Source organism: Tachyglossus aculeatus, chromosome 21 (genome assembly GCF_015852505.1).
Source record: "Tachyglossus aculeatus isolate mTacAcu1 chromosome 21, mTacAcu1.pri, whole genome shotgun sequence".
NCBI lineage: Eukaryota > Metazoa > Chordata > Mammalia > Monotremata > Tachyglossidae > Tachyglossus > Tachyglossus aculeatus.
The window spans coordinates 34,321,351-34,348,079 of NC_052086.1; the positions used below are offsets into that span (position 1 = coordinate 34,321,351).

The following is a 26,729-nucleotide window of genomic DNA, read 5'->3' on the forward strand; positions in this document are numbered from 1 at the left end:
ACTCTGTAAGGGCTGCAGGAGAATGCAGACTTTCCCAGGAGTTTTCTTCCCACTGAATAGCTCTGCCCAGCTCTGCTTTACCAAGGTGGAATAATGGCACTTATTCAGCTCAGCCATGGCTGTCTCTAATTAGACTGGGCAAGTCCCATTCATAGGAGAGGCTTTAAAAATAGAAATACCCCTCTGCTCCTTCCTAACAGTCGGGCCAAAACAGGATCAAAAAGTCTTAAAAGCGTATTTTCACATTTACATTTTCAAAATCTGCAGTTGCTGAAACAGAAGTCTTTTCTTTTTTTTAAAAAAAGAGAGTTAACTTTAGCCCTTTGGACAGTCTCTAGGGAATCAGTTCTTAGGTTCAAACACAACAAACCATGCTCCATACAACGATTATATCAATGCCTTGATACATATGCTAAGTACGACTATTAGGTCCCAAAGACAGCTTAGTTGGATTGGGATGAAATACTTATTTTAAAATGTACACTTCTGAGAATTAAGTAACCATGTAGTGTTTTTCCATTAAAGCCAAATGCAGACACTGCTGCTACACGAATTAAATGTTCATCAATTTCCATCAAATACTGCAAAGAACCCAAGATAGTGGTTGATTTATTGTTGATGTATTTGACATAGTTGAAGTATTTCCTATACATCTCTTTTTGGGAATCTGTAAAAGCTGTCCATAGTTATGAAAGAACGTGTGAGTGTGTGCATGTGTGTAGTGTTTGTTTTACAAATACATTTGCATTATATAGAACCATCTACACAACTTTCACAGGGGCCTAGAAAGAGACTTGGGTAGAGAGCTTCTGTTGTATATTTTATATAAAAAACACACCCCCGACACACACAATCACCAACAAAAAACATATGCCTGAGTATGAGGAAAAAGAATCATTATTTCTGCTAAGATCTAAGAAGAACTCGACATGGTCAGAATCAGATCCAGATTTCACATAATTACTAGGCAATAAGACACCACAGGCAGAGCATTTTTGGCATCTGCAGCCCAGTACTTTGTGCCACTTTTATCATGGTTCCTCTTACCACCAGAGAATGGCAATAAACCCCCAAATTTGCTTCCTGGAATAGCACATTGGGATCACAGAGTCAGAAGAAACTTTGTGAATTTCTGGCCTAACTTAGTGCCTCCAAACAGGGGAATGATTAAACCGACCAGGACAGTGGGACTGCCCATCACTGTCTTAAAGGGGTACAGGTTTGGAGATTCCACAGCTCTTTAATAGTCTGTCCATTCCAGGGGTTTATCAACCTGAAAGCCAAGTAGTTCTTCTTCCTTGTAAGTAAGCATTCAAATAAGAGCAATTTCAGCTGGACATGAGGAAATGGTGTTTGTAAACATGGGTAACCAAAGTGGTTGACCCATTCATTTCATGAAGACTCACAAACGGAATCTGCAAGTGCAGATTCCTGGTCCCTGTAATAACAACCTCCAAAAGAACAGCCTGTTTCCTGGGGCACAGCTTCTCCCCCCAATCTAGCAAGAGCAGGGGGAGGTGGGGTGTGTCTGCTCTTCTTTGATGTTTTTCTTGGGATTCAGAATATTTTCACCCCTCCATGAACCCCCCTCCATGAACCCCCCTCTCAGACTCCTGAGAACCTGTCTGGGTGACTAGTCCTAAAGAGGGTAGATGGTCCAGGATTTGCACCTCACCATTTCAGGGGCACTGGTTTTGGAAAATGTCAAGTTTTATTCTCCTGAAAGATGTCAAATTGGGTAACTTCATGGGGAGGAACTATTTGGCATTACTATCCTAATAACAGCATTCCAAGTCAGAGCAATATAGCTTCTGGAAGAGTTACCAGCCCAAGAAAATATTTTTTCTAAGATCATCATTCTGGGAAGCTAGAAGTTTCGTTGCTCCAACCAAGTTCTTATATTTTCATAGGTAAGCGCTAACTCCTACTAATCCTTGTCCTTGAAATTAAAAACGTGAATTCAAATCTGTCTTCCGGGGCCTCCTATTACCAAGTAAACTTGGTTTTATTGTTTTTGTATTTAGAGACAGCAAAGCAGTTTTGCACTGGTGAGCAATTCCAAAGCACCGAATATGATACACCGTGCATAATATTAGTGTAGGGAGCATTCCTAGAGTTCTACAAGTGTGACTCCTGAAGGGGTGATTCTATTTTCAAAAAAGACTTCTTAAGTAAACTGCACTTATTCAGAGAAGCGGAGGAGGTATATGCATTCTTTATGAACGTGGATCTGTAACCTTTGGATATTTTCATTCATTCACTTAATCGCAGTTATTGAGTGCTTACTGGGAGCAGAGCACTGTACTAAGCACTTGGGAAAGTATATTACGACATTTGATATTCACCCCACCCCCAAAACCCTTAAGTAAATTTCTTTAAATTATATGTAATAGATTACTTATATTAATGTCCATCTTCCCCTCTAGACTGTAAGCTCGTTATAGGCAGGGAAAATGTCTGCTAATTCTGTTGTACAGTACTCTCCCAAGTGCCTAATACAGTGCTCTGCACACAGAAAGCGCTCAATAAGTAACAGTGAGTGACAATGTCAGAGGAAGGGAAGAGGAGGAGGAGGAAAATTACTGCTATTCTAAAGGGGGTTTCTAAGATGTGCTTATAGACTGCAATTATATGCCATAGCTTAGGCCCTGGCATGATTCAAAGTTACTCTTCTAATCCACAAACCAACATCAGAGAAGGGTCTGGCTGATGGAACATTTCTACCCTTGAGTTTCTGATTACTTCTTATAGTGTGACAGTTGTCCCAAAGTGTTGACATTTCCTTAGTGTAAAGTTTGTTTACTGTTATATTGTACTCTCCCAAGTGCTTAGAGCAGTGCTCTGCACACAGTAAGCGCTCAATAAATACAACTGAATGAATGAATTAGCATTCCAGTTTACTCAAAGGTAGGTGTTCCTCTGATTAGAAATTCAGGATGGTGTTTTGAACACAAAGCACTGGATTAGGGCAGAAACTTGCAGTTTTGGGGGATAATTGACCATTCTTTGATTCTTTTAATTTTTCAGGTCTTTTTCTCTCTTGATTTTTGTACTTTCACACAGTAGAACAGGACAAAATTCTGCAAGTGAAAGAATAAAAGAAAAATCTTCCTCATTTGTGCTGGCACCATTTTCGCTGCAGTTAGAGACTGGGAGTTTCATAAACTTGATATGTGCTGAAGGGCAATTTTTTAATGGAGTTTAAGAAAGATCTGGCCAAGATGACAGAACATTGCTTTCTCTTTCCAAGGTGGGCCCTGAAACTATGACTCAGACACAGCTAGAGTATGGCAAATATTCCCACTTTTCCAAGCTTCTAAGGCCCAGCAGTCAATGGAGAAACCTCGCTCTGAATGTAGTCTGCTAGGTGTCTCCTGGAGTGCCTGTTTAACCAGAACTAATTCCTTTTTGTGTTTTTTTTTTTTACAGATAATACTCGCGAACATCTAAGGAGCCTAGTGAGCAAACTCTGCTTTTTAATTTACTAAATGTTTATGCCTCATCAGTGAGCTGTTGCCGCTCAAGTGAAAAGTAACAGTTTGGGAATCTTAGAAACTTTTTCTCCAACACATATAGCTTCCTAGGGGTGGCTGTATTTGGCCAGATGTAAAGGGGCCCACAACAGCTATCATCTGTCACTTTGGATTAAAACTGAAACAGGCTTCTCTCTCCTTCTCACCACACCATTTAAGTCAAGCTATGAAACTTGCGGTAGAAGAAAAATACTTCCCCTCTCCTTCCCACTCCTTTCTCCCACCCCAGACTCCCTGATTTAGCCTAGTGGCCAGGCTCTCCCTTCAGACTGCCTGTCTGTTCCTATAAGCTTGCTCATCCTTTCCTTTCTCCTCAGAAGTCAGACAAATCCAGTGCAGTGAAAGATGAGACGGAATTTTGGGTGTCTCCTTACACCATGTTCTATCTCTAGCTTTGTTCTCAATTAGAAGCTATTTATTTAATGCCTGTCTCCCCTTCTAGATCGCAAGCTCATCGTGGACAGGGAATGGTCCACCAACTCTGTTGTACTGTACTCTCCCAAGCACTTAGCAACAATAAGGGCTCAATAAATTGATTGATTGATTATTCTCATGCTCTCCTGGTTCTATTCCCTGCCCTAGTCTTCTCCCTCGTCTCCAGGTCCCTATTTTGAGTGACTCTACTCTGGTCTGAGCCCAGACTCTGGAAGCAATGGCTATGGGTCTCACTTGGGACTTGGTGTGGCTTTTCCAAGAGGCCTTGGCAAGAACTGGCAATTTTGATGGCAGATTAACCATTTTTAAGAGGTGTGGGGGGAACCCTAAAAATTTTTTACATTAACATTTCAGGGTAAACAGGCAGATTTTTTTCTCCAGTTGAGAATGATGGATGAGACCGGGTCCAGAGACTTCAGTGCACCGAGGCAGAAGGGAGTCAGGGGTGCGGCAAACTGCGATGGGCCTGCACACATTTTACATTTCAAAGTCCACTGACGGCTCAAGTGCCTGCGGCAATACTGGAAATGACTGGCTAACGTGGGCAGTGAAGACCACAATGGCTACCGAGCTGGTTACCCTGGCAACCACTGACTGGTCTACGGAGCTCTGGCACGGCATCAGCCATTTGGTATACTTATGTGAGCACATTACAACACTGGGAAAAACATGGTGGGACCGTGGCGGTTCAGAAATGAATCAGTCTTAGAAATGGAGCAGTTACATTTGTGAGACAGAGCGCTGTTTAAAAAGAGAAGCGTACGAAGAAAAAGGATGAGTGGGGCTGCTTTAACAAATGAGCTCAAGTAAAAGTGGTAGGGAAAGATATGTGGTCATAGAACTGGCATCAATCCTCTACAACATCGGCAGCTTTCCTGGGAGGCAGGTGAGGGCTTGTCCTGGATATATTTCAAATTACATGGGTAATAGAATAAACATATTTTTATGATAAATGGCCATTTTAAAATCATAATTTAAAAAGTAATGTTAATTGCCTCCCAGACAGTGGTGAATTTAAGTCTCCCTACTTACTACAGTAGTTTCTCCATTCTACCTACCCTGGGAGAATACCACTCTCCTTGGCCTAGCGATGAGAAAGTCAGGTGGCCTAATGGATAGAGTATGACCCTGAGAATCAGAAGGACCTGGATTCTAATTCCAGCTCCACCACGTGTCTGCTGTGTGACCTTGGGCGAGTCACTTAACTTCTTTGTACCTCAGTTACCTCATCTGTAAAATAGGGGTTAAATATGAGCCCCATGTGGAATACGGATTGTGTCTGATTAACTTGTATCTACCCCAGTGCTTAAAACAGTACCTGGCAAGTAGTAAGTGCTTAAAAAACATAAAAAATTGATTAGGATTATGATTAAGATGGTAATAATAAAAATAATTTTTTTTACGGTATTTGTTAAGTGCTTACTTCAGACCTCTCCTCCAAGAGGCCTTCCCTGACTAAACCCTTCTTTCCCCTTCTCCCACTCTCTTCTGGGTTGCCCTGACTCGCTTCCTTTATTTATTCTGCCCCCGCCCCTCCAGCCCACGGCACTTATGTACATATCTTGTATACCTTGTATCCCCCCCAAGCACTTAGAGCAGTGTTCCACAAATAGTAAGCGCTTAACAAATGCCATCATTATTATCATCTATAATTTTATTCATTTACATTAATGTCTGTCTCCCTCTCTAGACTGTAAGCTTGTTGTGGAAAGGGAATGTGTCTGTTATATTGTATTCTCCCAAGCTCTTAGTACAGTGCTCTGCACACAGTAAGCGCTCAATAAATATGACTGACTGACTGATGCTGGGATTAGCCTGGCACTGCCCTAGGGATTTTAGTTAGGTGTATAGGGCTTCTTGGGCATCTGCTTGGACCCAAGATCACCCTCAGAAGGTGAGTGTGCGGAGGTGGGAGAGCTAATCTGAGCTGGGCCAACCTGGATTTGGAATCTGTTGGGAGCTGGGTCATTTTCAGAGTGGGTCCAATGGGTTCCTCTGAAGTTCCAATGGGCTTTGGAGAAAGCTCCGTACCACTCTCAGACCCTTCTCTCACATTCACTCAGAACCTGAAGTTCTCTGGAATTGCTGTGCCCTCCCAGAGAGTTTCCCAATTGGGAACTGTTTCTTCCCTGACAGACACTTCCCCTTAGCCATGGTCTCTACCCATCAGACTCCCTCAGACCCACTCTATGCTGGACCCAATTATTAGTGGTTACTGCTCCCGACCATGCTTAAAGGACAGCCAACTCCAGTGGTGACAAACAAAACAAAACAAAAAGAACTGGCTCAGCTGCTGGCAGCTATTGATGCCCTAAAACCATGGCCAGCCTCTTAGCTGGCATTGGGAGAATACAAGTAGCATGGGTGAGGTGCACTGTACTAGGCACTTGAAATGTACAGATTAATCAAGTGGCATATTCTCTGCCCACGAGGAGCTTCCACTCTTAATGGGGTGACATTCATAAAAATATTTACAATTAGAATACTCAAATGAATTGAAGATGCGTATGTGTGTATACAGACACACACACATACTCACACACGCAAGTGCTAAGGAAGGTGTAAATAAGCTTGTCTGTGCTAGGGTGCTCCATTTTTATGTGACTTACCCTAAATCCTCTTAGAAGGCAAATGGTTTCTGATCTTTAAGACAAACAAACTTCAGAACTCACCCGAGGTACTTTGGAGCCAGAGGAAACCTAGGCCCGATGCTAGTGACAACCTGAGACGGCTGCCGAAGGAAATTTCAAGCCTGGACCCAACACCCCACCACAAGCATGATGATTATATGGTTGACTCACATGAATTCTGATCTGAATCTTGGCACGGTCTCACCGCTTCTGTGGAACTTCCAAGACAGATGGCAGAACTAAACCTTGTAATGGGCAAAGGTGACGATCTGGCTGATTTGATATAATTCCTGAGCCTGGCTACGGATAGCTTGCACAATTCAGAAACTATAAAATTCCCCAGGCTCCTATTTTTATTGTTCCCTTCCTTGGATTTACCTCAGAAGTCCTGGAGAGGTAAATCCAAGAAATTCATTTTAGTGTATAACCACCACCTGATGGTTAAAAATGCAGACTTTAATTCAGATTCTTAAAAACACTTCAAATAATTTATTTTTATTTACTCCGCTGGTGAATTCAGGTTAAGCCACAGTAAATTCCTTGTTTGAAATTCTCCATTCAAAATATTTTAGTCAAATAAGGTTCCATTTCTCTCACTAGAAGTTTCATGAAGTTTTTAATAGCTGGCCCCTTGAAAAGAGTGCTACGGGGCTTTTCCACTTAAGCCTGAGAAAACGTTAATCCTCTTCTCTAAGGCTCTCTTTTGTCTCTATGGACTTCCCACAGAACAGATTTTCATTTGTTTTCCATCTGAGAACATCCATGGTTGCCTGACCAACTTTGGGGAAAAAAAAAAATGGCTCATCCCATAGGAAGAATTTTCTGGCATTACAAACACACAACCGCTGGAGATATCTCAAAGAGAAATTCTGATTTTTAAGTGCCCCGACTCCCCTTTCTACTTCCCACTCCAAGAAAGTAATTTGGCAATAATTTAACATTAATGGAAAGCATCGGGCTAAAAGCTGCAGGGTGGCTCATTCAAAACAGGCTCTATTTTACTACCTCTTTAAGTGGGTGTGCACTCAATGGGCCAAATTGAAAATGCAATAAGAAAGGAGGAAGCCAGCAGAGTTAAAGAGGCTTTTGAATTGACTATTAAAGATGGATTCAACCCCAAAAGTGGTGGTTTTGCCACCACTTCTTTGAAAACTTGAGTTCAGAATTGTAATAAGTATTTTCCATTCTTAGAATTCCTAATGACAACACTCCCATCAGATTAAAAGTCACCAGGACCTTAGCAGAACAGTGATTACATTGCATATTATAGTCCAGCTAGACATTTAAGAGCCAAATTTTTTCCTCAGATCTTTGCGGGCAAAGGGAAAATCCAAATGATTCAGAAGAACGACCCTGTACATCTGTATCCTAAAGATAAATTGGTCTTAAGAAGGGGAAATCGACTAAATTTATTTTAAATTCCCCTTTGATCTGATGATTGCTTTTAAAAAGGAGTTAGCTGGATTAGGGACAGCTGGAATTTAGGATGAGGAAATTCATTCAATCATATATATTGAGCGCTTACTGTGTGCAGAGCACTGTACTAAGCGCTTGGGAAGTACAAGTTGGCAACATATAGAGACGGTCCCTACCCAAAAGTGCGCTCACAGTCTAGAAGACTAGAAGGTACACTAGTTTGGCTGTCCATGATAACATTATCTTCTCTCCTCGACCCCCTCCAGTCTGGCTTCCGTCCCCTACATTCCACGGAAACTGCCCTCTCAAAGGTCACCAATGACCTCCTGCTTGCCAAATCCAACGGCTCACACTCTATCCTAATCCTCCTCGACCTCTCAGCTGCCTTCGACACTGTGGACCACCCCCTTCTCCTCAACACGCTATCCGACCTTGGCTTCACAGACTCCATCCTCTCCTGGTTCTCCTCTTATCTCTCCGGTCATTCATTCTCAGTCTCTTTTGCGGGCTCCTCCTCCCCCTCCCATCCCCTTACTGTGGGGGTTTCCCCAAGGTACAGTTCTTGGTCCCCTTCTGTTCTCGATCTACACTCACTCCCTTGGTGACCTCATTTGCTCCCACGGCTTCAACTATCATCTCTACGCTGATGACACCCAGATCTCCATCTCTGCCCCTGCTCTCTCCCCCTCCCTCCAGGCTCACATCTCCTCCTGCCTTCAGGACATCCCATCTGGATGTCTGCCCACCACCTAAAACTCAACATGTCCAAGACTGAACTCCTTGTCTTCCCTCCCAAATCCTGCCCTCTCCCTGACTTTCCCATCACTGTTGACTGCACTACCATCCTTCCCGTCTCACAAGCCCGCAACCTTGGTGTCATCCTCGACTCCGCTCTCTCATTCACCCCTCACATCCAAGCCATCACCAAAACCCGCCAGTCTCAGTTCCGCAACATTGCCAAGATCCGCCCTTTCCTCTCCATCCAATCTGCTACCCTGTTCGTTCAAGCTCTCATCCTATCCCGTCTGGACTACTGCATCAGCCTCCTCTCTCATCTCCCATCCTCGTGTCTCTCCCCACTTCAATCCATACATCATGCTGCTGCCTGGATTGTCTTTGTCCAGAAATGCTCTGGGCATGTTACTCCCCTCCTCAAAAATCTCCAGTGGCTACCAATCAATCTGCGCATCAGGCAGAAACTCCTCACTCTCGGCTTCAAGGCTGTCCATCCCCTCGCCCCCTCTCACCTCACCTCCCTTCTCTCCTTGTCCAGCCCAGCCCGCACCCTCCACTCCTCTGCCGCTAATCTCCTCACCGTGCCTCGTTCTCACCTGTCCCGCCATCGACCCCCGGCCCACGTCATCCCCCGGGCCTGGAATGCCCTCCCTCCCCACATCCGCCAAGCTAGCTCCCTTCCTCCCTTCAAGGCCCTACTGAGAGCTCACCTCCTCCAGGAGGCCTTCCCAGACTGAGCCCCCTCCTTCCTCTCCCCCTCGCCCCCCTCTCCATCCCCACCATCTTACCTCCTTCCCTTCCCCACAGCACCTGTATATATGTTTGTACATATTTATTACTCTATTTTACTTGTACATATCTATTCTATTTTATTTTGTTAATATGTTTGGTTTTGTTCTCTGTCTCCCCCTTCTAGACTGTGAGCCCACTGTTGGGTAGGGACTGTCTCTATATGTTGCCAACTTGTACTTCCCAAGCGCTTAGTACAGTGCTCTGCACACAGTAAGCGCTCAATAAATACGATTGATTGAGTGATTTATAGATCAATCAATGATACCAGTGAGCACTTACTGTGGGCAGAGCACTAAACTAAGAGCTTGGGAGACTACAACACAACAGAGGACATCTCCTGCCTTCTCTCAAAATCCACCCCCTCCCCCTGCACATTCAACCCCATCCCTATCAAACCCTGTCCCCTCCAATCTTCCCTCCCTAAATACCATCTTCAACTGTTCACCCTCCAATGTCTTTATCCCCACTACTTTCAAACATGCCCATGTCTCAACTATCCTAAAAAACCCTTCCTTGACCCAACTCCCTCCAGTTACCATCCCATCTCCCTCCTACCATTCCTCTCCAAACACTTCGAGCGAGTTGTCTACACCTGCTGTCAAGTTCCTGTCCTCCAATTCTCTCCTTGACCCCCTCTAATCTGCCTTCCATTCCTTCACTCCACAGAAACCGCCCTCTCAAAGGTCACCAATGATCCCCCTCTTGCCAAATCCAAAGACCTCTACTACATCATAATCCACCTCCATCTCTCAGCTGCCTTTGCCACTGTCAACCATCCTCTTCTCTTGGAAACATTAGCCGACCTCGGCTTCACTGACACTGTTCTCCCCAGTTCTCCTATCTCTATGGCTGGTTCTCCTATCTCTAGGGCCACTCAGTATTATTATTATTATTATTATTAATAACAACAACAATAATATTGAGTTAAGTGCTTACTATGTGCCAGGCTCTGTATTATGCCCTGGGGTGGATACAAGCAAATCGGGTTGGACACATTCCCTCTCCCATGTGGGGCTTACAGTCTCAATCCTCATTTTATAGATGTGGTACCTGGGGCACAGAGAAGTGAAGTGACCTTCCCCAGGTCAACAGCAGACAAGTGGTAGAACCAGGACTAGAATCCATGACCTTCAGCCTCCTAGGACTGCGCTCTACCCACTACACCACTTTCACGGGTTCTTCCTCTGCCTCCCACCCGCTAACTGTGGGTGTCCCTCAAGGTTTAGTTCTCGGCCCCCTTCTATTCTCCATCTGTATCTACTTCCTTGGAGAACTCATTCACTCCCAACTTCAACTACCACCTTTATGTGGATGAGTCCCAAATCTACATAACCAGGCCTGATCTCTTTCCCCCTATGCAGTCTTGCATTTCCTCCTGCCTTCATGACATCTCTACTTGGATATCCAGCATCACCTCAAACAACATGTCTACAACATAACTCCTTAACTTCCTACCCAAACCCTGTCCTTCCCCCTCACTTTCCCACCCCTATAGGGACACCACCGTTCTTCCCGTCTCACAAGCCCATAACCTTGGTGTTATCCTTGACTCCTCTCTCTCATCATCCAAACTGCATTCACATTAATCCAAACACTTATCCCAACCAAACTTGATTACTGTCTCAGCCTTCTTGCTGACCGCCTAGACTCCCATCTCTCCCCACTCCTGTCCATACTTCACTCTGCTGCCCAGATCATTTTTCTACAAAAACGCACAGGCCACATTTCCCCACTCCTCAAGAACCTCCAGCAGTTGCCACCCAACCCACCTCTGCATCAAACAGAAACTCCTTACTAAAGGCTTTAAAGCACCCAATCACTTTGGCCCCTCCTACCTCACCTCCCTACTCTCTTACTACAACTCAGCCCACAAATTTTACTCCTCTAATGTTAACTTTCTCACTGTACCTCGAACTTATCTATCTAGCTGCTGACCTCTCGCCTACACCCTGCCTCTGGTTTAGGATGCCTATCCTCTTCGTAGCTGACAATTACTCCCTCCTCCTTCAAAACCGCTTTGAAGGCACATCTCCTCCAAGAGGCCTTCCCTGATTAAGCCCTCCTTTACTCTTCTCCCATTCCCTTCTGTCACCTTGACTCGCTCCCTTTATTCATCTCCGCTCCCAGCCCCAAAGCACTATATAAATATCTGTAACTTTATTTATTTATATTAATGTCTGTCTCCCCCTCAGATTGTAAGATCATTTTGGGTACAGGATATAACTGTTATTTTGTTATTTTTACTCTCCCAAATGCTTAGTACAGTTCTGTTCACACAGTAAGTGCTCAATAAATATGACTGACTGAACCGAGTTGGTAGACGTATTTCCTGCCCCTAAGGAGCTTACAGTCTAAGGATGTAGAGGGAATTACAATCCCCAGTTTTATAGTTCTGTTCCTGGTCAGCAAGTCTTTACTATTTTTAAGTAAGTGAAAGACTATTTTCATGGAAACTATGAAACAATTTAATTCTAGTAAGAAAATGACCAAAGCCTTAATATTTTGGAAACTGGGGAGATTTCTCCTTCCTCTCAAAGCACATGCAGTTTGCCAACTCCAAATACAGGCATTCCTACTCATGTAACACCTCAACTGATGGAACTTTGCCACAAAAGCCTTTATAAAATTTGGTGACAAATTCAACATAGAGCTATGGTCTCTGATTCAAACTTTCAGAATTTTGACTCTTTAAATATACTAGTTCCTAACTAAGGAAAGATAGACCTTGAAAATGCAGTCATCCTTGGGATATGGACTTTCGCTCTTCAAACAATTTTTAGAGAATCAATCTATTTCTTATAAAGAAAGGAGTCTGAATGAGGAAAAAGGGATCCAAGTAAAACAGTCTTGGAAACAGTCATTCTCTCACTCACTCCCAAAGCCAGGTAAATGATAAAGAACTTACTTAACTATCAGGGTCACCTCCATGGGGCAGGGAGTGTGGATTTTAAAAAAACCAAAACAATAAAGCAAAGGCTAGATACTATTTTGCACTTATTTACAAGATTGGAAAGCGTTTTGCATAAACATGTTCCATCTCAAAGAAGGCATCCAGGTAAATAGAATGAAATGCCACACTTGTTTCTAGAGGAAAAGTTTCCAGATGCTTAAGTTCCTGAAACTAATGTGCTGAATTCCCACCAAAAATATCAAGATTCTACAACCTGTACTCATTTCCTTCATGACCCTGCTATTTGCTACCTGCTCATCCAGGACTTGCCTGCATCATGAGTCAACAGTGGAACTACTATCAGACAAGCAGTTTAATTGTTTTCTTTTTAAATAGCAATAATAACAATAATAGTGGTATTTGTTAAGTGGTTACTACGTGCCAGGCACTGGACTAAGCACTACGGTAGATACAAGACAATCACGTTCGCAGTTCACGCCCCACAAGAGGCTCATAGTCTTAATCCCCATTTTATAGATGAGGTAACTGAGGAAAGAAAAGTTAAATGGCTTGCCCAAGGCCAAACAGAAGACAAGTGGCAGAGATGGAATTAGAACCCAGATCCTCTGACTCACAGGCCTGTACTTTTTTCAATAGGCCACACTGCTTTTAGCTTCTGGTTCAGCTAAATCAAGGTCTACACTTTGGATGGAGCCTAAGGTAGCCAAATTGGCTATGCCTAGGGTTTATCTTCCAGGTTTTAGTTGGTCTAGCTAGGTGGACATGCCTCTAGCCTCATACATTCTCTTCTAGAGTGTTTTTGGGTTGTTTTTTGTTTTTTTAAGTGGGCTGCTTCCTAGCTGAGCAATGTGCTTAAATGAAGATCTGTGGAGGATGCAGACAAAGTAAGGTGAGGTAATCAAACCGGTCACTGCACGATGTTTGAAACAACAAGTAATGTGCTTATTTACCTACAAAAAACTGTGAATAAGTATGTCCTCATTCACTGTTCTGCTGTAGCTTCCTGTTGATTCAGCCACAGCTTACAGGGTTTTTTTTAAGAGATATATTAACCGAGTGCAGTGAGATATGGGTCCTACCAGCTAGCCTCCTGTTTCCCCTCCCCCGACCCTGGTTGAAGGGGAGTAATACCCTAGTAAATTTACTCATTTCCCCCAATTTACAGCTTCCTGTCAGGGCTGATTTCTCCCCAGTCTTCAGAAAAGTATGAGAGACTTTATTACAGGATAAAACACAAACGTCAATGAATCAGGAAGGGAGATTCCTTATCTTCCAATTTGTTTTAGTGTATTTGCTTAGGTGCTCATCAATTTTGTACTCTGGACCTCATAAGCGTTGTTGGTCAAGTACATTCTCACTCGGCTACTTGTCATTGGAATGAACGAACTGGGCCCTCCGAATGCAACTCTGCTTATGACAAGATCTGTTCTCCAACATAGATGCTGCTAATCAACAGAAAACCTCACGGGCATATGACCTTCCCTAAAAGACTGAGGGTCAAGAGAAACCACCTTCCCAGGTATTCCTAAAACTACCAAATCTCTTGCAAATATTTCTATTAGGCCTTTGTTCCCAGACACAAAAGAAGATAAACTAGACTGTGAGCCCATTGTTGGGTAGGGACCGTCTCTATATGCTGCCGATTTGTACTTCCCAAGCGCTTAGTACAGTGCTCTGCACACAGTAAGCGCTCAATAAATACGATTGAATGAATGGTTGACTAAGCTCTTGAAAAATGCCCATACCTCCCTCCCTTCCAGTGCCAGCCATCTCGTTTCTTGACCATGTAATAAATATGATACAGAACAAAACAGTCCAACTTCCTGAAAATAAAGCAATTCAAATGGTGTTTGTGAATGCAGTGCTTTTTCTCCTAAATCATTCATAGTATGTCAGGTGAAAATTATTCTTCACACATTAAAATTGGAAGTCAACAAAAGTTGAAGTAAGACCCACCTGGTATCTTCAAGTGACACCTGACCAGATTTTTCATCCACCATGATCTTACAGTGATCTCCACTCACCAGTTTGTTGCTGGGGAATGATAGGTCACAACCTGAATTTTAAGGAGAGGAAGATGAAATTTGACGTTAAGACTATGTTGCTTAACCCAAAAGGATTCATATTCCAAACTTAGGTATATAAATGTGAAAAAGCTGATTTCAAAGGATTTTTCATATATTCTACTGTAACAGTTCATTCATTCAATCATATTTATTGATCTCCTACTGTGGGAAAAGCACTGTACTAGGTGCTTGGGAGAGTACAATATAACAACAGGCACATTCCCTGCCCACAATGAGCTCACAGTCTTGAAAGGGAGACAGACATTAATATACAAAAATAAATACATAAATAAATTTCAGAGATATACACACGGGCTTTGGGGATAGGAGGGAGGATGAATGAAGGGAAAAAGTCAGGGCGACGTAGAAGGGAGTGGGAGAAGAGAGGAGGGTTTAGTCAGGGAAGGCTTCTTGGAGGAGATGTGCCTTCAATAAGGCTTCGAAGTGGGGGAGAGCAATTATCTGTCTGATATGAGGATGGAGGGCGTTCCAGGCCAGAGGCAGTTTAGTGTTGAAGCAAGCAGAAATCCTAAATGCAAACAGTTGAGGCAAGCAGTACGGTGCTCTCCACACAGTAAGCGCTCAATAAATACAACTGAATGAATGAATGAATGGTTGGCATAATTGTATTTTAATAGCTCAACCCTCAGTTTCTTCTTCCTCTTGTTATTCTGAATCCCAAATCTTAAAATCCAACATGCAATTGTAGCAGAAGTGAAGCTCCAAAATCACGAAGCCAGATTCACACATTTAATATTAGGAAAAGGTTACACTCACAGAAAACTTCCTCTCTTCCGCCAAATCATCATTATCAAAAATATTTACTTAGGATTGCTGTTTTATGTGAAATCTTATCCTAGAGAGTGAGGAGAATTTTAGAATTGCAGAATAAGACAATTACCCACCCTGAAGAAGCTTGCAGCCTTTGCTTATGCTCCTTTGCAGAAAGAAAAATAGTACAGTAAGCACTCCAAAAACACCAACTGGTTGATGGAAAGACAAATGGTTGGGCTTATCTCAATAGTCAAGAAATGAAGATGTTCTTTTTAAAAGGATCATTTTGGGACAAGGGTTGGCTCTTTCAATACGAAAATCACTTTGGAAAATTTTAAATTGACTTATTTGGAACTCAACGGGCAGGCAATTTAAAGTAGACACTTCCTCTTTACAAATTTGTTCATAAAGGTGCCAAAAATATGACATCTTCTGACTCACGAGGTATATGAACAACAAGCAACTGATTAGTCGTGTTGTCTGTCTACATATATTTTCATTATTAAGCCGGAGAACTAAGGGAAAACACAAATGTGTTCCCGATTTCCCTACACCCATTAGGACAAAACCATCCAGCAGCTGTTAGGACCATGAAATGAATCTCCTTGCTCTGATCATAGCAATTTTGATTTGATGGGTAACTATGAAGTCAGAGACAATTAACTGCAGGAAGGACTCAACGATTGAGATATTCATGTTGCCAAATGTCAGCTCCTTGGCCCATTTCTCTCTGGGTCCAGGATTCTGTCTCTGGTACTGACTTCTCCTTTTCATTCTGTTTCAAGAGAATCCAGGAGAATCCTGTAAGGCAGTTACCTGATTAAGGAGACTGCATGGAGGAGAAAAATTACTTTCTAAACCCTAAAATAATCGTTTTTTTTTCAATGAATACTTTGATCTTAGAAATTGCTGTATAGGTTCAGAGGTCATTAGTGATGATAAAATGATCCAGATTGGCTTTTAAACCAGCCAAATTATTTTGATCAGTAATCTTTTGGGTTCTGAATATCACTCAAAACCACTGAGGCAATTGATTCCATTTTTTTAGTGCTGGAATCCAACTTTAGTTTGCTTTTAAGCCTCCAAACCTCAGGCAAGTCACTTCCAGATCCCTAACTTTTTCCAGTGTTCTTCCTAGGGGAATTTTATTTGACTGGCAACGTGCTTAAGGTAAAGCAGCTGAACTGGATGACTCGCCAAACCTAAAATAATGTTGGGCTTGCACTGTGTTTTCTTCTTTAAGTAGCCAATTGTATAGGTAATGGACTGCTTCCTCAATCCAGTCAACATAATGATGACAAATCTTACTCATCAAGGCAGTCAAATTCAAACCACATCATCTGATATCAGAAAAGTCTATCATTTAGTCATTCGAGAGGTCTTAATATTTTCCCAAGCCACATTTGATAGAGTGTAGAATTTTCCTATGTATAATGGAATTTAACAAATCTTATTTTATTAAAATGCCATTTGAGGGCTTCTTATTATGTGCCAGGCGCTGTACTAAGTACTGGGGTAGATACAAGCTACACACAATCTTAATTCCCATTTTACAGATGAGGTGACCGAAGCACAGAAGCGAAGTGACTTGTCCAAGGTCACAGAGCAGGCCAGTCACAGAGCCAGGATTAGAACCCAGGTCCTTCTGACTCCGGGGTCCATGCTCTATCCACTATGACACACGGCTATTTTTTAACTAAAGGAAACCGGATTATTAGGATTCACTGAAATGTCTTCCAGTACTACCTGCCAATGACAAATATGCTATACTGTACAAGTCTGGATACTAATTACTAGAAACATCATTTTTATCCTCTCCAGTTCCAGGACAAGAAATTTGCAACAACACTATCCTATGACTATCCATCTGAAAGCTGAGACTTTAGCCCTCAAGTTATTGTCCTGACAACTTTTCAATGAAATAACACTCTGATATTCTTGAATACAACTGACTCAAGACAACTCATTCTTTTGTTCTCCAGATTTAAGAAGAGTGTTTCATATGTTGATATCTGTCAATTTCCTAATGACTCTCATTGACATCAACAGTATTTACCAAACACCCCTCTAGACTGTAGGCTTCTTGGGGCAGGGATCATGTCTACCAACTCTATTTTTGGCACTCTCCCAACTGCTCGGTACAGTACTACGCACGCAGCAAGTGCTCAACAAATATCACTGGACTGACTAATTGATGGACAAAACTCCATACACGGCTCTGGGCGACCTTACAGAGAAATAAGGAGCAACTCTTACTGGTGAATGGGTGAATTTTTCTAATCTGATGATTAAATACAACTTCAGCCTTCAGTTTTTTTCATCGCAAGGATGTGGGCGTTTGGTTTTACGGGCAGGCGGTCAGCGGATAATTCAGAGACACCAGAATTGTTTTACGAGACAGCACAGCTGAAAAACTGGAACCCCAAAAAGGGTGAGGGCAGGGGCACGGGAAATGATAGAGACGAGGCAAGGGAATCCCCTGAGTGACCAAAGCATTCTAACCGACCGCTTTCCATCTCCGCCCCTACTCCGGCCGGAGGATGCTGGGGCCATCCTACCTTTCCTCCGTCCAATGGTCCATTCTCTTTTCAACAAGAGGATGTCGGCCTCGGTGAGGCAAGGGAATCCCCCGAGTGACCAAAGCATTCTAACCAACCGCTTTCCATCTCCGCCCCTACTCCGGCCGGAGGATGCTGGGGCCATCCTACCTTTCCTCCGTCCAATGGTCCATTCCCTTTTCAACAAGAGGATGTCGGACTCGGTGAGGCAAGGGAATCCCCCGAGTGACCAAAGCATTCTAACTGAACGCTTTCCATCTCCGCCCCTACTCTGGCCGGAGGACGCTCGGGCCATCCTACCTTTCCTCCGTCCAATGGTCCATTCTCTTTTCAACAAGAGGATAATAACAATGGTATTTGTTAAGCGCTTACTATGTGCAAAGCACTGTTCCAAGCGTTGGTTCTAAGCGCTGTTGGACTCGGTGAGGCAACGGAATCCCCTGAGTGACCAAAGCATTCTAACCGACCGCTTTCCATCTCCACCCCTACTTCGGCCGGAGGATGCTCGGGCCATCCTACCTTTCCTCCGTCCAATGGTCCACTCTCTTTTCAACAAGAGGATAATAACAATGGTATTCGTTAAGCGCTTACTATGTGCAAAGCACTGTTCTAAGTGTTGGTTCAAAGCGCTGTTGGACTTGGTGAGGCAAGGGAATCCCCTGAGTGACCAAAGCATTCTAACCGACCGCCTTCCATCTCCTCCCCTACTTCGGCCGGAGGATGCTGGGGCCATGCTACTTTTCCTCCGTCCAGTGGTCCATTCTCTTTTCAAGAAGAGGATGTTGGACTCGGTGAGGCAAGGGAATCCTCCGAGTGCCCAAAGCATTCTAACCAACCGCTTTCCATCTCCGCCCTTATTTCGGCCGGAAGATGCTGGGGCCATCCTACCTTTCCTCTGTCCAATGGTCCATTCCCTTTTCAACAAGAGGATGTCGGCCTCGGTGAGGCAAGAGAATCCCTCGAGTGCCCAAAGCATTCTAACCGACCACTTTCCATCTCCGCCCCTACTTCGGCCGGAGGATGCTGGGGCCATCCTACCTTTCCTCCGTCCAATGGTCCATTCCCTTTTCAACAAGAGGATGTCAGCCTCGGTGAGGCAAGGGAATCCCTCGAGTGCCCAACGCATTCTAACTGACCGCTTTCCATCTCCGCCCCTACTCCGGCCGGAGGATGCTGGGGCCATCCTACCTTTCCTCCGTCCAATGGTCCATTCCCTTTTCAACAAGAGGATGTCAGCCTCGGTGAAGCAAGGGAATCCCTCGAGTGCCCAACGCATTCTAACCGACCGCTTTCCATCTCCGCCCCTACTCCGGCCGGAGGATGCTGGGGCCATCCTACCTTTCCTCCGTCCAATGGTCCATTCTCTTTTCAACAAGAGGATGTCGGCCTCGGTGAAGCAAGGGAATCCCCCGAGTGCCCAAAGCATTCTAACCGACCGCTTTCCATCTCCGCCCCTACTTCGGCCGGAGGATGCTGGGGCCATCCTACCTTTCCTCCGTCCAATGGTCCATTCCCTTTTCAACAAGAGGATGTCGGCCTCGGTGAGGCAGGGGAATCCCTCGAGTGCCCAAAGCATTCTAACCGACCGCTTTCCATCTCCGCCCCTACTCCGGCCAGAGGATGCCGGGGCCATCCTACCTTTCCTCCGTCCAATGGTCCATTTTCTCTTCAACAAGAGGATGTCGGACTCGGTGAGGCAAGGGAATCCCCCAAGTGCCCAAAGCATTCTAACCGACCGCTTTCCATCTCCGCCCCTACTCCGGCCGGAGGATGCCGGGGCCATCCTACCTTTCCTCCGTCCAATGGTCCATTCCCTTTTCAACAAGACTATGTCGGCCTCGGTGAGGCAAGGGAATCCCCCGAGTGCCCAAAGCATTCCAACCGACCGCTTTCCATCTCCGCCCCTACTCCGGCCGGAGGACGCCGGGTCCATCCTACCTTTCCTCCGTCCAATGGTCCACTCTCTCTTCAACAAGAGGATGTCGGACTCGGCCCCCTCGGCACCCAGACGGACGAGTTTTCCCCAAGGTTGTTTCTGGGGCCGCTTCGGGTCTCCTTCCGACTGCTCCATCTGGATTCACATCTACGGATTTAAAAAAAAAAAACACACAGAACTTCCAGGGGGGAAAGGAAAAGGGGGGTTTCTCCAAGAAGCAGCGGGATTTTTCGTCGCCGGCCTCCGTCTTGGCGGGGCTTCCTCAGTCCCTCACATCTAACTCACCCTGTGGGAGGCCCATCTTTGGTTCCCCGGCCTGCCCCTTCACCCGGGGGCCCCTGCCCGCTCTTCTGGGACCGGGAGACCTCCCACCGCCTGATCTTCCTTCCCTGGGGACCTGTCACTGTCCCTCCCCGTTCCGCGGCCGAACGGTCGTCGTCGTCGTCGTCGTCCTAGTCTCCTGAGGCCGAGGCCTGGGCCGCTCCCCGCCCCGCCCGCTCCTTTGTGTGGCCGGGGTTCATCCCCTGGGCCGGGCCGCGGCCCGCTCCCAGACGCCCTCGGGGCCTGCCCAGAGCGACAGGGCCGGCGCCGGGGCGTCCCGCTCGGCAGGACCCCGCCGCCGCCTCAGGACCCGCGGCCCCCCCGGCTACTCCCAGCCCGGGGCTCCGGGCCTAGCCCCGCGTCCCTCCCACCCCCCCACCTTCCCCCGTCCGCGCTTACACCCGGCCCCGGTGCCGCTGTCAACAGACATTGCCAGCCCATCAGCTGATCGCACCTAGGGCGGGGCCAGGGGCCTTCCTCACTCGGCCGCCTGCCATTGGGTACCGCGAGAGGTGGAGGCCGCCGGGGGTACCGGCGGCCGCGACGCCGCCATCTTGGAGCCGGGCGGCCAGGCGGACGGAGAGCGAGGGAGGAAGGGAGGGGGCGGCGGCCATCTTGGAACCGGGCGCCGCCCCTCAGCGAGGGCGAGCGGCCCTCGGCGGCCATCTTTGGTTGGGGCAAGGCGAGGGTCCCGGAAGGGAACGAGAGGGCGACTTTAGGGTTTTCAACGACAACCTGGGAAATCATCAATCGTATTTACTGAGCGCTTACTGTGCGCAGAGCACTGTACTAAGCGCTTAGGAATTACAAGTTGGCAACATATAGAGACAGTCCCTATCTATCCTATTTATTTTATTTTGTTAGTATGTTTGGTTTTGTTCTCTGTCTCCCCCTTTTAGACTGGGAGCCCACTGTTGGGTAGGGACTGTCTCTAGATGTTGCCAATTTGTACTTCCCAAGCGCTTAGTACAGTGCTCTGCACATAGTAAGCGCTCAATAAATACGATTGATGATGATGATTCACCGGTTCCTAGATGTAGAGCGTTTCCATGGCAAGCTCCCAACAGTAGGGTGGGCCTTCCTCCGGTTTTACAAGGGAGAGTCAGGTGTTCCGACATGGCACCGGACCCCCGAGGGCTAGTAGTTTTTTAAAATACCAAGGCCCCATTCCACCTCAGCCCTGGCCTCCCCTTCCCGTGTTAACAGGGACCTGGGCGAGAAAGGCACCAGATCTGGAGCAAGGAAGGGGGTCACTGGAGGGCCAACTTTCCTCTCCCCTCATAATCATCATCATAATAATGGCATTTATTAAGCGCTGACTATGTGCAAAGCATTCATTCATTCAATCAATCGTATTTATTGAGCACTTACTGTGTGCAGAGCACTGTACTAAGCGCTTGGGAATCAATCAATTGTATTTATTGAGCGCTTACTATGTGCAGAGCACTGTACAAGCTGGGAAGTACAAGCTGGCAACATATAGACAGTCCCTACTCAACAGTGGGCTCACATCATCATCATCATCATCAATCGTATTTATTGAGTGCTTACTATGTGCAGAGCACTGTACTAAGCGCTTGGGAAGTACAAATTGGCAACATATAGAGACAGTCCCTACCCAACAGTGGGCTCACAGTCTAAAAGGGGGAGACAGAGAACAAAACCAAACATACTAACAAAATAAAATAAATAGAATAGATATGTACAAATAAATTAAATAAATAAATAAATAGAGTAAAAAAATATGTACAAACATATATACATATATACAGGTGCTGTGGGGAAGGGAGGGAGGTAAGATGGGGGGATGGAGAGGGGGACGAGGGGGAGAGGAAGGAAGGGGCTCAGTCTGGGAAGGCCTCCTGGAGGAGGTGAGCTCTCAGCAGGGCCTTGAAGGGAGGAAGAGAGCTAGTTTGGGGGAGACAGACAACAAAACAAAACATGTTAGCAAAATGAAACGTGCGGAGGGAGGGCATTCCGGGCCAGGGGGAGGACATGAGACTTCCTGACTCCCAGTTCTGTGTCATCTGCTCTTCATTTTTCATCTTTGCTTTACTTGTAACCTGTTTCAACTGCTCCGATATCTATTAGCAGCAATAAAGCAAGAATGTTTTCAATCCAGAAAATGAAGCAATCTGCATCTGCTGAAAGACCCATCAATGGGTAGCCTGGGACTTGGATGACCTTCTTAGTTCATGCACTAAGTTCATTCTTAGTTCAAAGCACTGGGGTAGATACAAGGTAATCAAGTTGTCCCATGTGGGGCTCACAGACTTAATCCCCATTTTCCAGATGAGGGAACTGAGGCCCAGAGAAGTAAAGTGACTGGCCCAAAGTCACACAGCTGACAAGTGGCAGAGCCAGGATTCGAACCCATGACCTCTGACTCCAGAGTCCGGGCTCTTTCCACTGAGCCACGCTGCTTCTCTAATAAACTCATCTCATTCATTCATTCAGTCGTATTTATTGAACACTTACTGTGTGCAGAGCACTGTACTAAGCGCTTGGGCAGTACAAGTCGGCAACACACAGAGCCGGTCCCCACCCAATGGTGGGCTCACAGTCCAGAAAAGGGAGACAGACAACAAAACCAAACATGTGGACAGGTGTCAAGTCGTCAGAATAAATAGAAATAAAGCTAGCTGCACATCATTAACAAAATGAATAGAATAGTAAATACAGACAAGTAAAATGAATAGAGTGGTAAATCTGTACAAACATATATACAGGTGCTGTGGGGAGGGGAAGGAGGTAGGGCGGGGGGATGGGGAGGGGGAGATCAATCAATCAATCAATCAATCGTATTTATTGAGCGCTTACTGTGTGCAGAGCACTGTACTAAGCGCTTCAGAAGTACAAGTTGGCAACATATAGAGACGGTCCCTACCCAACAGTGGGCTCACAGTCTACAAGGGGGAGACAGAGAACAAAACCAAACACATTAACAAAATAAAATAAATAGATATGTACAAGTAAAATAAATAAATAAATGGAGTAATAAATATGTACAAACATATATACATATATACGGGTGCTGTGGGGAAGGGAAGGAGGTAAGACGGGGGGATGGCGAGGGGGACAAGGGGGAGAGGAAAAAGGGGGCTCAGTGTGGGAAGGCCTCCTGGAGGAGGTGAGCTCTCAGTAGGGATTTGAAGGGAGGAAGAGAGCTAGTTTGGCGGATGTGCGGAGGGAGGGTATTCCGGGCCAGGGGAAGGACATGGGCCGGGGGGCGACAGCGGGACGGGGGGGCGAGTGTAGGAATGAATGGGGCCGTGTCTGCCCGGGAACATATTCTATTTTCTGGGGTTTTATACAAAAGATTCCAGAAACTCCTCACCATAGGTTTTGAAAGCCCGCAGTCACCTTGCCCCTTCCTAGCTTACTTCTCTGATCCCATTCTTGGGAACCAACGCTGCTTAGTGGATAGAGCACAGGCCTGGGAGTCAGAGGGACCCGGGTTCTGATTTCAGCTCTGCCCCTTGTCTTCTGAGTGACCTTGGGCAAGTCCCTTAGCTTCTCCGTCCCTCAGTCATTTCATCTGTAAAATGGGGATTAAGACTGAGTCCCACGTGGAACATGGATTGTCTCCAATTTGATTAGCTTGTATCTACCCTATTCATTCATTCATTCATTCAATCGTATTTATTGAGCACTTACTGTGTGCAGAGCACTGTACTAAGCGCTTGGGAAGTACAAGTTGGCCACACTGTGCCTCGTTCTCGCCTGTCCCACCGTCGACCCCCGGCCCACGTCCTCCCCCTGGCCTGGAATGCCCTCCCTCTGCACATCCACCAAACTAGCTCTCTTCCTCCCTTCAAAGCCCTACTGAGAGCTCACCTCCTCCAGGAGGCCTTCCCAGACTGAGCCCCCTCCTTCCTCTCACCCTCCCCCCCATCCCCCCCCCACCTTACCTCCTTCCCCTCCCCACAGCACCCACATATATGTATATATGTTTGTACATATTTATTACTCTATTTATTTTATTTGTACATATTTATTCTATTTATTTTATTTTGTTAATATGTTTTGTTTTGTCGTCCGTCTCCCCCTTCTAGACTGTGAGCCCGCTGTTGGGTAGGGACCGTCTCTATATGTTGCCAACTTGTACTTCTGAAGCACTTAGTACAGTGCTCTGCACACAGTAAGTGCTCAATAAATACAATTGACTGAATGAATGAATGAACAGCACAATAGTGCCTTGAACATAGTAAGCTTTTAACAAATACCATAAAAAAAAGGAGCGCTGTGCTACAAAGTGGAGGCTGAGAATGCCTAATAGGCCTTCTGTCCACAGTAATTCCCAGGGACATGGCTCAAACTGAGAACTGGGAAGGGGGAATTCTGGCTCTACAGCTGGTCAATCTACAAGCATCAACAAAAGTCCTTGAGCTGGACACCGAGGGACTGTTGAGGTTGATGATGCCCTAGAAGTGCATAACAGCAAATTATTATTAACCCCCTCGCAAAGTTAGTGCAGACTCTTGATCTGACAATGTTTCCTGAAACAAAGGTTATGTGCCAAGAAAAATATACAGCCAACCAAAGAGTAGCTCAGATCTGAGGACAGTTAAAGAATTAACTGAGTTCAAACACCTAGAATAGTGCTGTGCAGCCTGGCTTAGTGGAAAGAGCATGCAGGCTTGGGAGTCTGAGGGTGTGGGTTCTACCCCTAGCTCTGCCCCATGCCTGCTGTTGGAACCTGGGCAAGTTACTTAATTTCTCAGGGCCTCTGTTTCCTCATCAGTAAAATGGTCAGTATTTGTTCTTCCTCCTACTTAGACTGTGAAAACTATGTAGGATAGGGACTGTGCCTGATCTGATTATTCTGTATCAATTCCAGTGCTTAGTATGGTGCTTGGCAAATAATAAATACTTAAAAAATACACAATCACTATTATTCATTCAATTGTATTAATTGAGTGCTTACTGTGTGCAGAGCACTGTACTAAGCACTTGGGAAGTACAAATCGTCAACATAAAGAGATGGTCCCTACCCAACAACGGGCTCACTATTATTATTTTTATGGGAGCTCAGAAAAGAGAACACTGCTCATTGATACTCCAATTGACCCCCTCCAATCTGGCTTGACCCCCTCCAATCTGGCTTCCGTTCCCCTACATTCCACCGAAACTGCCCTCTCAAAGGTCACCAATGACCTCCTGCTTGCCAAATCCAACGGCTCCTACTCTATCCTAATCCTCCTCGACCTCTCAGCTGCCTTCGACACTGTGGATCACAACCTTCTCCTCAACGCGCTATCCAACCTTGGCTTCACAGACTCCGTCCTCTCCTGGTTCTCCTCTTATCTCTCCGGCCGTTCATTCTCAGTCTCTTTTGCGGGCTCCTCCTCCCCCTCCCATCCCCTTACTGTAGGGGTTCCTCAAGGGTCAATTCTTGGTCTCCTTCTGTTCTCGATCTACGCTCACTCCCTTGGTGAACTCATTCACTCCCACGGCTTCAACTATCATCTCTACACTGATGACACCCAAATCTACATCTCTGCCCCAGCTCTCTCTCCCACGCTTCAGGCTCGGTTCTACTCCTGCCTTCAGGACATCTCCATCTGGATGTATGCCCTCCATCTAAAACTCAATATGTCCAAGACTGAACTCCTTATCTTCCCTCCCAAACCCTGCCCTCCCCCTGACTTTCCCATCACTGTAGACGGCACTACCATTCTTCCCGTCTCACAAGCCCACAACCTTGGTGTCATCTCGACTCCGCTCTCTCATCCACCCCTCACATCCAATCCGTCACCAAAACCTGCCGGTCTCACCTCCGCAACATCACCAAGATTCGCCCTTTCCTCTCCATCCAAACCACTACCCTGCTGGTTCAATCTCTCATCCTATCCCGACTGGATTACTGCATCAGCCTCCTCCCTGATCTCCCATCCTCCTGTCTCTCCCCACTTCAATCCATAGTTCAAGCTGCTGCCCGGATCATCTTTGTGCAGAAACGCTCTGGGCATCATCAAAAATCTCCAGTGGCTACCAATCAACCTACGCATCAGGCAAAAACTCCTCACTCTCAGCTTCAAGGCTCTCCATCACCTCGCCCCCTCCTACCTCACCTCCCTTCTTTCCTTCTACAGCCCAGCCCGCACCCCCTGCTCCTCTGCTGCTAACCTCCTCACTGTAAGACCAGCTCTGTTATATTGAGCTCTCCCAAACATTAAGTACAGTGCTCTGCACAGAGTAGGAACTCAATAAATGCCATTGATTGATAGATGTAAGACAAAAACTGGGACCAATCCAGCCCCTAGCTGGAGACAAACTGCAGGTCTATGAACAGTGGTTGTAATCCACTTGATTGACTCTCCCCCTTAGACTTGAAGTCCCTTGTGGGTCAGGGAACTGTACCTAACCTGCATACCTTGTATCTACTCTAGTGTTTGGCACTTAGTAAATGCTTAACAAATACATTAATTATTATTATTATTGTTAAATACGCTCTGCAGGAAGGGGCAGTGACAGGAGCACCCTATAGTTGGGGAGGAGTCAGAGGAATTCCCGTGGACTTTGGAAGTCCTTGCTGGTCAACTGATGCTCTCCTCACTGCAGACTCCTTATGGACAAAAGCAGCATGGTGTAGTGGATAGAACTTGTACATATTTACTAT

The 26,729-nt window shown here is 45.7% G+C and overlaps 1 protein-coding gene across 5 annotated transcripts in view; it reads right to left on the reverse strand.

Annotated features, from left to right (window-relative positions):
* CHFR (checkpoint with forkhead and ring finger domains) overlaps positions 1-20,634 on the reverse strand; it is a 46,382-nt gene extending 25,748 nt beyond the window's left edge. The window contains exons 1-3 of one of the 5 annotated variants that reach the window (XM_038762460.1): positions 20,562-20,634; positions 19,789-19,933; positions 14,409-14,508 (exon numbers count right to left, since the gene is read on the reverse strand). In XM_038762460.1, the coding sequence (XP_038618388.1) occupies positions 14,409-14,508; positions 19,789-19,921 (233 nt within the window). In that variant the 5' untranslated portion in view covers positions 19,922-19,933; positions 20,562-20,634. Of the gene's footprint in view, positions 1-14,408; positions 14,509-17,850; positions 17,963-18,000; positions 18,168-19,788; positions 19,934-20,071; positions 20,199-20,506 lie in introns of those variants that run through there. The other 4 variants (XM_038762458.1, XM_038762459.1, XM_038762457.1 and 1 more) reach the window with 4 other exon arrangements.
* Positions 20,635-26,729: the final 6,095 nt, after the last annotated feature.